The sequence below is a fragment of the Heptranchias perlo genome, chromosome 24, assembly GCF_035084215.1.
Source record: "Heptranchias perlo isolate sHepPer1 chromosome 24, sHepPer1.hap1, whole genome shotgun sequence".
Classification (NCBI taxonomy): Eukaryota; Metazoa; Chordata; class Chondrichthyes; order Hexanchiformes; family Hexanchidae; genus Heptranchias; species Heptranchias perlo.
Window position 1 is genome coordinate 41,365,821 of NC_090348.1, and position 13,968 is coordinate 41,379,788.

General features: G+C 40.4%; 1 protein-coding gene across 2 annotated transcripts in view; it reads left to right on the forward strand.

Annotated features, from left to right (window-relative positions):
- mkln1 (muskelin 1, intracellular mediator containing kelch motifs) overlaps window positions 1-13,632 on the forward strand; it is a 133,944-nt gene extending 120,312 nt beyond the window's left edge. For both annotated transcript variants that reach the window (XM_068005164.1, XM_068005165.1), the window contains 4 exons: window positions 2,483-2,622; window positions 4,033-4,135; window positions 7,115-7,169; window positions 9,129-13,632. In XM_068005164.1, the coding sequence (XP_067861265.1) occupies window positions 2,483-2,622; window positions 4,033-4,135; window positions 7,115-7,169; window positions 9,129-9,250 (420 nt within the window). In that variant the 3' untranslated portion in view covers window positions 9,251-13,632. The remainder of the gene's footprint in view (window positions 1-2,482; window positions 2,623-4,032; window positions 4,136-7,114; window positions 7,170-9,128) is intronic.
- The last annotated feature ends 336 nt before the right edge of the window (window positions 13,633-13,968 follow it).

Genomic DNA, 13,968 nt, shown 5'->3' on the forward strand with positions numbered 1-13,968 from the left:
TTATTTTCCATGAATCTATTTTACAGCCTTTGGATCGAGACTGAAACAAATCTTTAAAAAAGGTGACATAACAGCACAGCATATTGGAAGCTCCAGTATCCTTCTCGTTTCTGCTGTTAGTGGGAAGATGTGACGCATAAGGGCTTCATTCTGTGTTGTGTGGTAAAATATTCCTGTCGCTGGACCTAGTATGGACTGCAGCCAGTGGTTCTCTAGGGGAAGCTTATTGTTTCTGCAGCTTGGAATGTGTCGTGCAGTTGTCTAGTTTGAAGCTCCAGTAACCTATGAACTTGAACCAAATGATGGCTCCTTGAAAGGACAGTGGTTATTTTATTTGTAGATTCCAGTCAGGTGACCAAGAATGTAAGCTTGTTAACTCTGAACCATCGGAAAATTAGTATCAGTCTTCAGAACACAGGCCAGGTGTTTTGATTTGGAAATCAGTCAGGTTGCAGAGACTATCGCCAGGGCCAACAACAACAACTTGCATTTATACAGTGCCTTTAACGTAGTAAAACTTCCCATTGTGCTTCACAGGAGGGTTATCGGACAGAATTTGACACCGAGCCACATAAGATAATTAGGACAGGTGAGCAAAAGCTTGGTCAAAGAGGTAGGTTTTAAGGAGTGTCTTAAAGGAGGAGAGATGGGCAGAGAGGGAATTCCAGAGCTTAGAGCTAGGCAGCTGAAGGCAGGGCCTTTAGTGGTGGAGTGATTAAAATCGAGGCAAGAATTGGAGGAGCGCAGAGACCTCGGAGGGTTGTCGGACTGGAGGAAGTTAGAAATAGGGAGGGGGCGAGACTGTGGAGGGATTTGAAAACAAGGATCAGAATTTTAAAATCGAAGTATTCCTGGACCCCGGGACCCATTGTAGGTCAGCGAGCACAGGGGTGATGGGTGAATGGGACTTGGTGTGAGTTAGGATACGGGTAGCAAAGTTTTGGATGAGCTCAAGCTTATGGAGGTTGGAAGGTAGTTGGGAGAGCATTGGAGTAGTCGAGTCTCGATGTCTAATTATGCCTCAAGATATTAATTGAGGTGAGCTGTTCAAATAGTCCCATGTTCAAGATGTATTTGGTCTGGCTTGATTGGCAACTTTATGTTCAGATACCTCTCAGTCTGGGATAAATATAACAAGCTGTTGGCCATCTTACTTTATTCAGCTCAACTATATTTCTGTTATGGTGATTAGGTGTAACTCACTGGAGCTGCAGCATCCATGTTACATTCATCTAAGATTTAGTTAAAGGAATCTGAAAGAGAACTCTGAATCTTGAAATTCTTTATTTTGCTTTCATAAAACCCCTTGAAGTATCAATCCAAATTAAGTGCTGCGTTGGTATTCATCTACAGATTTATCTTGTTTCTGTATAAGTTTGCATCTTGTAAAAAGTTAAGTTTGTGACGTTAACCTGAACAATATCTCTATCAGCATAGTCTTTTTCTGTCCTGAAGCAATCGGGAGCCTGCAGTGAGCATCCTCCATGTCTTTCAGTACAATATAACTCACAACAGTAATTCTAATCCTGTGGCATTCATTCCATACGTGAGGTTTATACATTTCTCACCATAGGAGATATATGGCTGCCTTTGGAAACTGCCGTGTCACTTTCAGCAGATATGAAGTGTTTTGAGAGGTGGTGAGAATTGTACCCCTGCATATAGAAATTACTTTCCCTTGGGGTGGAAAAGCAGGATTCTTGGCAGCTAGTCATGGAGTGACATCAATAAAGGCCTGGGAGCCAGTCTCTAGGCTTATCTCTTTAATTGGTACTTGACTTTGGGAAGGAATAATTAATGGGGGGAGAAAAACACTTTCAAAATTCTATTTAAATTGGACCTTTTTGTCCTCTTTTGCCCTTTCACCCTTTCTCAACTTTGATTCTGCAGTGCGAAACGTGAGAATTAATACTTGTGCAGATTTCAGTTCACTGTCAAATAATTGTCCTGCTTCCTTAATAATTGCCCTGCACATTTGGTGGAATGGGAAAATCTGGAAAGAAACTGGGTATTTCAAGAATAAGCATCATCTGGTTTATGTGACCTTCCAGCACGACCTACCTGTACCTAAGCTAAATCAAAAGGTAGGAGACTATCATAGTAGTCGGTACAGCACAGGAGGAGGCCATTCAGCCCATTGTGCCTATGCTAGCTCTTTGAAAGAGCTATCCAATTAATCCTGTTCCCCCTGCTCTTTTCCCATAGCCCTGTAAATTTTTTCCCTTCAAGTATTTATCCAATTCCCCTTTTGAAAGTCACCATTAAATCTACTTCCACTACGCTTTCAGGCAGTGCATTCCAGATCATGACAACTCACTGCATTAAAAAAAAATGTTTCCTCTTGGTAAGAACTTATTTGAGCATCAGAATAGGGCTTTTTTGCACAATATATGTAGCTCTAATGTTTTTCGAATGTTGACCAGTAGTATACATTTTTTTACAATAGTGTACAACAAATGAAGCCTTGTATTTTTGGGAGCAGGTCCACTACTTGTTTGGTGGGAACCCTGGCAAGTCGTGTTCACCCAAGATGAGACTGGATGATTTTTGGTCACTAAAGCTTTGCCGCCCTTCCAAGGACTACCTCCTGAGACATTGCAGATACCTCATCAGGAGACACAGGTACATAAGAACAGAGCTGCAAAATTGTTCCCAATAATGCACTGAGATAGTAGCACACAACGCTGACTTCCATTGAGGGCTTGGGTGTAAATTATGCCTTTGGATAAGCGATACAAGTTCAGCTGTTAAGCTTTCTTGTTAATTCCCAGCTGCTCTTGATTGCTAGGTTTGATCTGATGTCGGGGCACGTGAAAAGAATATTTTGTTAATAAAACTATCTTGAGATGTGCTTCACTGAGCTTTATGTGCGCCATCCTTATCCAGAAATATTTAAAATGTGCAGAGCTGAAGAATGTAGTCATGGTTAAAAGTGCGGTTTCCTTCTGCGATCATAATTTTATCTAACCCCTCCATGCTCTCCCCTTGATGATTCATGCTCGGGTATGGTTTTTGTGTGCAGCAACAGTCCTCCAATACTGTGCCCAGGTGGTCATTCTTCACTGGTGAGAATCTTTATAACAAATGTGGCTATTTGAGCATGATGGGTGAGAAGGACCTCACACATCTAAGCCCAATTCTGCCCGGACACGCACAGCTTGCAACAGCAGTCACTGAATATTGATCGGGAGCGGAAGTCTTGGACTGACATTACTCCCATTCCCCCCACCCCTCCATCCCCAAATCCTATAGATGCTGTATTTAATATTTGTGCATCCCTGAGATCAGCACAGGCTAGAGATTGAGCCTCGATCCTTTCTGGTCTGTGTGGCTATGTACTGCACCAAACGGTACACTTATTTGTTGAGCACCATTGGGTGAGAGTCTTTATTTTTTCAGCTTTCCTATCTGTTGATAATTATCTCACCCAGCAGATGTAACTGTTACAAATGAACATTGAAGTTTTATAAATGGTGCCCAGTATTTTATAAGAAACCTGAATATGTTTCATGTTATGGAGTTTGTAAGGACTGCTGGGAAATGTAGTTTATAGGAACATTTTTTTAAAAATCAGAATAGCAGAGAGTCAGGAACTTTTTTTCCTGTGTAATTTTGTGGTAATTTTTTCTTTGCAAGGCTCTCCTATGAGATGTTTTCTCTTCCTCAGTCTCCTACTACAAACTATCCCTGGCCAAGAGCACAGACGCCTGGGTCCCTGGCGATGCAGCTCCGCAACTGGCCACACGAAGGGGCAGTGAAATAGATTTTCTCAAACTATTCTCTCCTTCCGCCTCCTTCAGGTGGAAATACCAGGCTTCCAAACCACATTTCCCCCCCACGACTGCACAGCTGAGCTTGGTAATTCAGCTTTGGAGGATTGTAGGCCCTTATGCTTCCTCCAATCCTGTTCTTCTTGTACTGCATGCTTTTCAGTGACCCTTCTGTTGCACAAATGTTGTGTAATGTAACTTACCATTTTGTGCTTGTTCTGTTGATTTGTTAACACTTATTTTTCTCCAATCTTTTCTGTAGATTTGAGGAGAAAGCTCGAGCCGATCCTTTAAGTGCTTTAAAATATTTACAGAATGACTTGTACGTTACTGTGGATCACTCGGACCCAGAAGAAACTAAAGAGGTAAGGACTATAAACTTTCTAGTTATGTCTTCTGTACATTTAGATGCTGCTGCTTGTATATTGGATATAATTTGTGGATATTAATAATTACCGCAAGTGAGGATTAGAAGCTGCACTTTGATTGTTGCCTCTTCATTCCTTTATGCAGAATTATTGTAAGGAGGCAGCACTTTTAGATTAAATAAAGAAACTTGTAGTTCAGTTCTCAGTCTGTTTTATTAGCTGATCTCAGCCTGAGAGATAATAGGGGTACCACAGTTCACCTCAGAGACCCTTGACTCGGAAGGGGGGAAAGTCAGCCAGGGCTCCTACTCGTTGCTGTTCAGTGATTCCTGGTGGAAAGTGTGAACGTATGGTTGAGGATATGATCTGGGCTTGGCTGTAAAGCCAACATTCACTGGCCAGGTCCCCAGATGAAAGATGACCACTTGCGTGAGGCAACACGGGACATATGGTGCTCATTGCCCTGTAGCCCAACAGTTTCTGTTAAATAAGGAAACCTGTTTGGCACTGTGTGTATGAAGACCACAAAGAAAGGGATGACAGGCAGACAGCTGTAGGAAGTGGCAGAGGCAGTGGTGAGATGTGTTTTTTGTCAGCCTGTTTATGATGACTCACTGCAGTAGCATTTACATCTGTCTGATTGTTCTGCTAACAAAAAATACTATTTTTAGAATTAACTCATGAAGTCTGGTAGAAAATATAACTCGTGGTGTTCCATATAGTAACTGGTATGGAAAAGGTAAATCACAAAAATTACTTCAAACAATAATGCATGCCTGTGACATAGTTTCAAGATAGTATAAGACAAATGATGTCAGGAAGTTTTTCATATGCACAGTGATCAATTCATGGAATGGACTCCCGGGTAGTGGAGTTGAAAATCCTGATTGTTTTAAGAATTGGATGCCAGAATGGGTGGACTGTGGGTGCTTTCTGTCTGGAAGTAAATTGGGCCAAAGGGCTTTCCTTTTCTTGTGATCAAACTCTGGATTACTTTGTGAACATGCCCTGTTTTTGTAAATACTGGTTTATCTATTCATGAAAGGTGTCCCTGGACCTTGGGACTTAACTTCTGGGATTGTTTCTAAAGTGATGTATTAAAAATTGGCTCCATATCCAAATTTGCTATTTAACTATGGTGGAAGAATATATTTAAATGGGCTTGAATTTTCTTGTGCAATAAACTGAGGGACCAAAAAAGATGATTGTTATAACCAGACCAGATATAATTGGGGTTGTTGCTGCAATTGTTCAGTTTCTTGTTAGGGGTGTGCTGAGCAAAGTTTTACAAAATAAATACGTGGCAAGGCTGTCAGTTATATTTTGATGGTGTACTGCTGGTTGTTGCTGTCTGGCAGGTGGCAGGTCTACTTAGTTTTTCTCCTGGCTTTGTTTCCCTTCTCCAGCGCTCTCCTGCTGTAGGTTAACCGTCTGTCAGTTTCTTCTTAATGGGCATGGAGTCGAACCATACCACTCAGTGCAGGCACCCTATAATCTATGGTGATTATAGACTAGTTTCACTCTTGTTGCAGAGTTAGTGTAAGCTCTGCCTCAGCTGGGTGTGTACTGCTCTCCATTTCTCAACCTTAAGTGGTAGCAGGAAACAGACAATGGCTTACAGCTGTACTATTTGAAGCGTGTTTGGCCAGGGCGTGGGGTCCATTCTGGCTGCTGAGTGTGACAGCTTTGTGCGTAGATGGTGCTTTCTGTGCAAGACTAGTTTCTGTGTATTTGCAATTAGTTATTAATGTGTCGGCCCACTTTCCCATTTATCAATCCAGTTGTCTTTCAGCTGAGGAAGCACATTAAGGCTTCACTTTGCTATTTATGGTCCTTTTTGACTGTTGTCGGAATTAATAGCCGCTTGAAAGGCATTTACAGTAGGAAAATTGAGCAAATTTGAAGTTGTGCTTCAGCTAAATGACTGATTCACTGGGCGATATTAGCTCTGGAATTCATAATGGGTATTTAGACTTGATCCAGATTGTTAGAGTAATTTTGGAGTGAATTAACGACCACTATGCTGCATTTCTATGTGATGTTTTGCTTTCTGATTGACCCCACTGCTGCCCCATGCACTATTTTCTTGGTCGGGGTGGATGGATGAACAGCTTGATTCAAGATTCATTCGGTGCCACTATATAATCAACCATCAGGAGATGCACAGTGGTGATATGGGGTGCCTCGCCCACAGATTTCCTTTCTTCCATCCCACTCCCTTGAAGCATCTAGCCATTGCTTGGAGCCTCCTTCCCCTGGGTATGTCCTACAGATTGGGAATTTGCCGTATGTGCACTGATACTCAAGGCTGCTGCTGGGATTTTGTGTTCATGTGCATTCTTCAACCTTACTGTGACCTACTAATGTCTATACTTTCTTTTTCGTTGCCTTTCTAAAAGGAGTTCTTGTTCGCTGCTCCAAGAAGCAGAGTATAGAGCTGTGGCTGAGCATTGTTACACAACTGAATTAAGGAAGGTTGCGAGGAGATCTGATAGAGGCAAAATCATGAAGGGTCTAGACAGAGTAGATAGAGAAACTGTCCCCATTGGCGGAAGGGTCAAGGACCAGAGGGCATAGATTTAAGGTGATTGACAAAAGAACCAAAGGTGACATGAGGAGAAATCTTTTTTACGCAGCGAGTGGTGAGGATCTGGAATGCACTACCAGTGGGGGTGGTGGAGGCAGATTCAATCATGGCCTTCAAAAGGAAACTGGATAAGTACTTGAAAGGAAAAAATTTGCAGGGCCACGGGGATAGGGCGGGGGAGTGGGACTAGCTGGACTGCTCTTGCATAGAGCTGGCATGGACTCGATGGTCTGAATGGCATCTTTCCCTGCTGTAACCTTTTCTATGATTCTGAGTTAACCTAATAGGAATCCATTTTATTATGAGCTTGTTGTGCATTTTTGCTATTGTCACTTATTCCAGTGCTTTATTTATGCATTTGTAACTAATTTATCATTTTTATTCTTAAGTTTCAGTTACTGGCTCAGGCACTCTTCAAATCCAGTTCGGATTTCATCCCATTAGGTAAGTGTTCTTAAAATGCTTACGTATCCAACATTGAAAGTCTGCTTTGCCAACTGTGCTTTAATAATTTGAACATAGCGTGGTAAGAATGTGGAACTTGCTACCATGTGGAGTAGTTGAGGTGAATAGCATAGATGCATTTAAGGGGAAGCTAGATAAGTACATGAGACAGAAAGGAATAGAAGGATATGTTGTTGGGGTGAGATGAAGTAAGGTGGAAGGAGACTTGTGTGGAACATAAACACCAGCATAGACCTGTTGGGCTGAATGGCCTGTTTCTGTGCTGTAAAATTCTATGTAATCTATGTCTACTGGATAAATAGCTGTTCAGGTGGTTTCTAAACGAGGTGAATATAATTAGAGCCTGTGTGTGGGTAGTCAAGTTCCAGGGTTCTGACTAAAGGTCATCGAGCTGAAACTACCTTCCTCTCTGCAGAGATGCTAACTGACCTGAGTGTTTCCAGCATTTTCTGTTTTTATTCCAGCTAATGCTGTAATGCAAAAGTGAACAGAGTACAAGAGTTGTCATGAATACTGCATATGATTAGACTTTTCAATTTGAGCTGTTGTGACACAATTAGGGTGTGGCCCACAATTCTTTTGTTTTGCTTTCTTTAGGGAAGGAGGGTGGTGTAGGACTATGCCAGTAATTGGTTTGGCCAGCTCATTTGCAAACAATTCCTGCATTCCTAACACTGCTCAGTATTGCTTCAGTGATACAACAACAGTTGAAGTTCCTAATTGAAGAATTGTGCTTTATTCAGAAGCTCAATGTGACCAAAACCTACAGATGTATCAGAAGTTTAACTGGAAGTATAGGGACTTAGATAAACAGGTTAACTAGGTGTCTTAATCGTAAATTGCACTGCCTGTATCTTGAATTTCCTTTGGGCAAATTGATTTTTTTTCAAACCCATCATGTTTTTAATTTTCTTTTTTCAGCCATAGAATTTGACTGCTCTACATTCCCAAATAATTTCAAGAAAATTCTAATTTTGGAGTGCAGGTGGCAGGTAGAATATTTTGGAGCCAGGAATGTGCTGCTTCACAAAGGAAGCTCACTGAGGAGACACTGAGCAGAGAGCGGGTGCTTTCCCCCACAAGGGAGAGGGAGGGGAATATGACAGTAGCTCATAGGCTGCTCTCAAACTGATCTCTTGGAGACCAATTCAGCACAACTTTGGCATAGGAACATAGGAACAGGAGTAGGCCATTCAGCCCCTCGTGCCTGCTCCGCCATTTGATAAGATCATGGATGATCTGTGATCTAACTCCATATACCTGCCTTTGGCCCATATCCCTTAATACCTTTGGTTGCCAAAAAGCTATCTATCTCACATTTAAATTTAGCAATTGAGCTAGTATCAAGTATGCTAGTAGCATAGGCTTTAAGAGCTGGTGGCCCATATTTGCTTTGGGGCCTGAAGGAATTTAGTAGAAAAAACAAAAAAAGTGGGTTAAAAGGAAGTTTGAAGGGTGTGTTTTGCTGTAATGTTAACTTTTTAATTTGAGTGAGCTATTTATAAGAAAGGGGATGGGGCCATGGATTCCATTCAGTTAATCATTGAGAATTTCAGCTGAATGGGATTGTACTGTGTTTTATTACAAGCTTAGAATTGATCTTTTTCTAAAAAAAAAACTAACATCTTTCCCTCGATTTTAAACTTTTAAACATATTATGTCCTCTAGTTGGTTGGAATGCATAAACAGTACACTGGGGACTGCAATAACATCCAGGAATGCCAGTAATGGCTGATATTTAGTCCAAAGTTCGGTGGTGAGGTTGCAATTTAGTTGAATCTGTACCTTTCCCATGGCCCAGATGCTAGCTCAACTGGTTTTAAATGCCTCTTTGGAGTCGTATGCTGTATTTCCCCAGTGCCACCATCTCTTGCTTTATAAGCATCACAGAATGAAATCACTCACTTGGTGTTGAACACTTTTTTTATTTCTCAACAGGTTTTTCAGATGTTGACCAGACTTATGCCCAGAGGACTCTGCTGTTTGATACGCTGGTAAACTTCTTCCCTGACAGCATGACACCTCCAAAAGGCAATCTGGTTGACCTCATCACATTGTAGCTGGACAGCAATTGATGGATTCTGGCTGAAGAGAAAGTGAATCACAAATTTGATCTCCTGTTTTATACGGGCTAGATTGGCTTATGATTTTGGCTGGCAAAGATGGTTTATGTAATACATCCACCTTTCATCTAGTTTTGATTTGAGTGTCCAATTTCAGTGCTGTTTTCATGCAGACTATAAAACTGGGTTGGATCAGATGACGGCTTTGTGAATATGGGTTTGCTTCCCATTGTGTGTTAAGTCCTTTGCTGCATTGGTAAATATTTAAAACTATTTTGAGATTAAATAATAAATCCTGCCATCAGAGTGTCGATATAAACACACAGTTGACGTTCTTAATGTCTGTGGCGCTTCCTGGAATAATGCTGCAGTGATCTAGACTGACTTTCATCAGCAGTATTTCAGTCCACTTTGTCCATTTATCAGTCCATACCCTTGATATCACATTAAGGTGTTGTTTAGTCTGCTGTTCCCATTCCCTTTGGCCTCTATAGCAATATCAATAACTGCTTTAAAAAGCTGCACCTACACTTTTGACACTGAATGAATTTGAGTGCTGTGCATCATGTACAGTGATTACAGTGCCCTGTGAGGCTGCCACCTCTGGAATTCTCAGCTGGTGTAATAGATTTGCTGCCATTGCGACGCCTTTTTACTTCAGAATCGCTCCATTCTAATGTTAATTTGCTTATTGCACTTGAGTTACAGCCCTGTTGTAAATGGGGCTAACTTTAATCTTCAGATTCTCTTTCTCTCTTCCCCCCTGCCCGCCCCCCCTCAATTTTTGATGGCCAAAAAAAAAATCCAGCTTTCAAGGTATCTGCTGTTGAGCTAGCTGTTTTAAAGGTGTGAAAGATCCCGCAGGGACAAGATTATTCCAACAAAACTACAATTTTTGATAGCAATTGTTATCAGCAATTTGCCATTCTGATATAGCTGACCCAGTGTGATGCACGAATGGTCAGTTTCCAAGGCCCGCTTTTAAGTAGACTTACCTGGAAAGCACAGTGCATCTGTTTTGATTTTGAAGCGAGCCTGTTCTCACTTTTTGCAATTACTGATTTCAACTCTTGATTGCGATGTAGGCTGCAGAAAAATGAGGTGGCAAAGATCGCCTCCAGTCTCTGGGATTGGAGGGGCATACCGTGTCTGAGAAAGTGCTCATGAAAAGGCCTATTTTTAATAGAGATTCATTTCCCATTAAACTTCAGGATGCATGACATCCACGTTGTCTAATTTTATCCAAATTGAGGAAAAATGCTAGATGTTTCTCTTCTAAAAACAACTACAAAGTCCTCTGACTTTGTTAAATCATAGGCCAATTGATAAAATGTCCACAATATGTGAACAGCTGTTGATTTGTCTGTCTTAATGTGGTTGCGTCCAAACTGCGGAGGTTTTGGTTTGGGACACTTTCTGCAGTTGCTTCTTGGCTTCCATTAATAGTAAAGGAGTTCAGACTTCAGTAACTTCTTGCATCTTGTTCTTTTTCATCTTTGTTCCTCAATGATGTCAGGCATGTTAAGTAAAGTTTAGTCATCAGTTGTAAGGTCATTTCTTGGAACATGATGCCTTGAAGTATGTCATGCTTTTATATAATAAAAAGAAATTCCAGCTCAGCTGCCAAAGATAGTCATGAGTGATAGAGAAGTGTGCTGATGGGAAATACTTGTCTGAAACTGTGTCTAGGAAATGGAGACCTTTTCACAGTATTTTAATTTTTGATATGCGTGCAAGTTTCTCAGATAAACTATTTTAACTTTCACATCTGTAAGAATCTGAACTAATTGCTATAAAGGAAATTGTGAAAGGTTTTTTTGCACTGAGGCAAGTTTCTAAATTGTACTGCTTTGTGTAACAATTCTCTTTCTAATCCTTTGGCCCCCTTCGATTTAAATTCCACATAGTGATCTTGTGTGTAGGATGGTAACAGCAAAGGTGTTAAATGGCCACTGCTAGTTAGCAGTGACTAACTTAAAGGCTTTCACTTGTCTTAGAAATACATGTGATTGAGTACTTTACCTCAGTGATTGGATTGTTCTCTTTATGCTGCTTATGTGCTAGACTACTAGAGGCAAAGTTCTTTCATTTTTCCCCTGTAGAAGATAATTTTCAATTTGTTCTTCGCATGGCACCAACATGCTCGATCAAGTCCTAGAAAAAGTAGCATTTAAAAAAAAAACAAATGTAGATTTGAATGAAGATGTTTCTCACTGTTGCTGCTGAACATCATGCACCACTGTGAAAAAGCTGATTTCCTTCTATGGATGGGAAAAATGTTAGTCAGGATTTTGTCAGCATTGGGTGCCCTCATTTATTTCGAGATGGCCCTGCAGATATTAAGTTTGCTTAATTTTGATAAATTCTTCAGTCTCAACTGTACAGATAGTTGGTGTGAGATTGTCTTTGTGATTTTTTGAAGAGGGAGGAGTGCTGAAGAGCAGAATTAGAAGAAAATCTTCCTATCTGTGTATATAATGCGTTTAAGGTACAAGACAGAATCTTTGTTGGGTAAGCTCAAATGTTGCCATCTCTGAGTAATCAGTGCACCCCTTGTACTACCAGGTATTCAATGAATCCTTTATGCCACCAACTATTCCCATTTTCCCCCAGAGTAATACTAGTAAGAATTGTACAAAGGGAATTTTTATAAAATTCAAACTTGTAATGTCTGCTGTCACAAGGAAGCAAATCATTTTCACGCTTTACTGAGCAGATCTCATTCAGGATCATAATTTTCACAACAAATAAACTTAACCAAAGCATATTGTCCCTGGTAGTTTTGCATTGGGGTCACTTTTAATTGATGACCAGCCTGACCTGACGGATTTGGACAAAGGTTAATAGATACAGGACAGTTGGAAATATATCGATGGAAATACAGATACGAGGAAAACATTCACTTTATTCAGTTGCTCCTATTTAAAACAGTGTAAAGATGACACCAGCAACTACTACACAGAATTGCAAAACATTGCTGACACTCCAGGTTCAGATATTATAACCTTTTGTGAAGGTGCACCTTCTGCACCAGATTCCATGGTTTAAAAATATATCTACAGATTGTGAGGAGGTCAAGAATTGTACCCAGCGAAAGCTCAGTCCAAATGTTTAATATACATGTTCTACTGTTTGACATATGGAGGCATGTTGTAACTCAGTGTATTTTCAGCAAACACTTTTGTCCAAGTCAGTTAATGCTCTTGTTAAAATGGTCTAGCATTGTCATTTTGTATTTATAAAATGGGGAAAAAAAAGTGTCATAGCAAAACAGGCGAGCCTTAATGATAAACAAATCACCGGTGTTAACCAAAGAAAAGTTAAAGATCCTGTATGAAAGTGGTGGCTTCTCATTGAAAGAAAAGAGAGAGTGAGCTTGCATTTGTATAATGCCTTTTGCAAACTTGAGACGTCACAAAGTGCTTCACAGCCAAATTGGGTTGGACTTTTGATGTTTTGTAGGTCATGCCCATGGTTGGGTGGGACATGAACTATCCCCACTGAACTTAACTTGTTAAATAAAACAAAGGTTATGCACTCCTTGCACTATCGGTCAACATCTGGAAAGATAAAGATTGGTTAAAGTATCTGATAGAGTCCCGTCCTCCCCCCCCAAAAGCATTAACCTGTCTTTCTCATGTGGGCTGAACTATTTTTTATTGTTTTTTTAAGTGTTCTGTTTTATGCTATTTGCTGAAGTACCACAAACTACTGCTTGTAAAACGCAGAAAACTGACCGTAATCTGGTACAATTTGGTACGAAGCTTCAATATAGTAATTTAATGGAAAATGCAAATTACTATAGTTCTTTGACTTGTGACCTAAATAGTTAAATGACAATATCTACTGTATTGAGTTTACTCCTATTTAGCTGGACTGTATTTAAGGCAGTCAACTTGCAGCTGTTTTATCTCTAAGAAGTACAATTTACTATCGCTGACCGATTTTGTCTAGTTGATGTTTTAATCATCTAGCCAAAATAAAATAAGAGCAAAATCTGTCAACTTTTCAAGTGTAAAACAAGCCTGGCTGATTCATTCAGTTTTATATGAATTATTTTATAATTAGAGGAAAAATACAAATGCATAGGTCAGACTTTGGCATATTAAATTTCTTTGGGCTGGCTCAGCTCTAAAACTGACCTGCCTAGATTTACGGCTTAATAATGCATTGTTCTCAAGTTAAAATTGAAGCAATGCATAAAAGCACGAATAAAAAGAAACTCTCAAATCATCAAATTCCCAGATAATGGTTTCACGGCTTTTTAGGCACATAAAAGCCAGTGCCTCAAGACTAGGTTATGGGATCTTGCTAAGACCCAGGGCAAGTGATTTGGCACGGTGAGACATCCCAGTATAAATCCCACAAGCATCTATACTTGCCTTGTGTAACACGATTTGCAGCTCAAATACTACAGTTACATTAATGGTCCGAGTGGTATGAAAATGGACTATTACCGAGGGGGAATCTGAGTGATCGGTTGCTGCGACAGATCACTTGCTCTTCTAATACCTGGGAGATGACTAAATATTGTACTTTGGATAGCAGTTTAGTAATCAGTTCTGCATCGTGTTTCTGGGTTGACAAACAGGTGCAAGCATCAGTTGACTGCTCAGTCTGCTTGGAAGCTGCTTGGCATTTCCTCTGCTACACATACGTGATTTTCTCTGATTCTCTTGACCACTTCTGGTTATGTTATCGTGGACAGATTTATC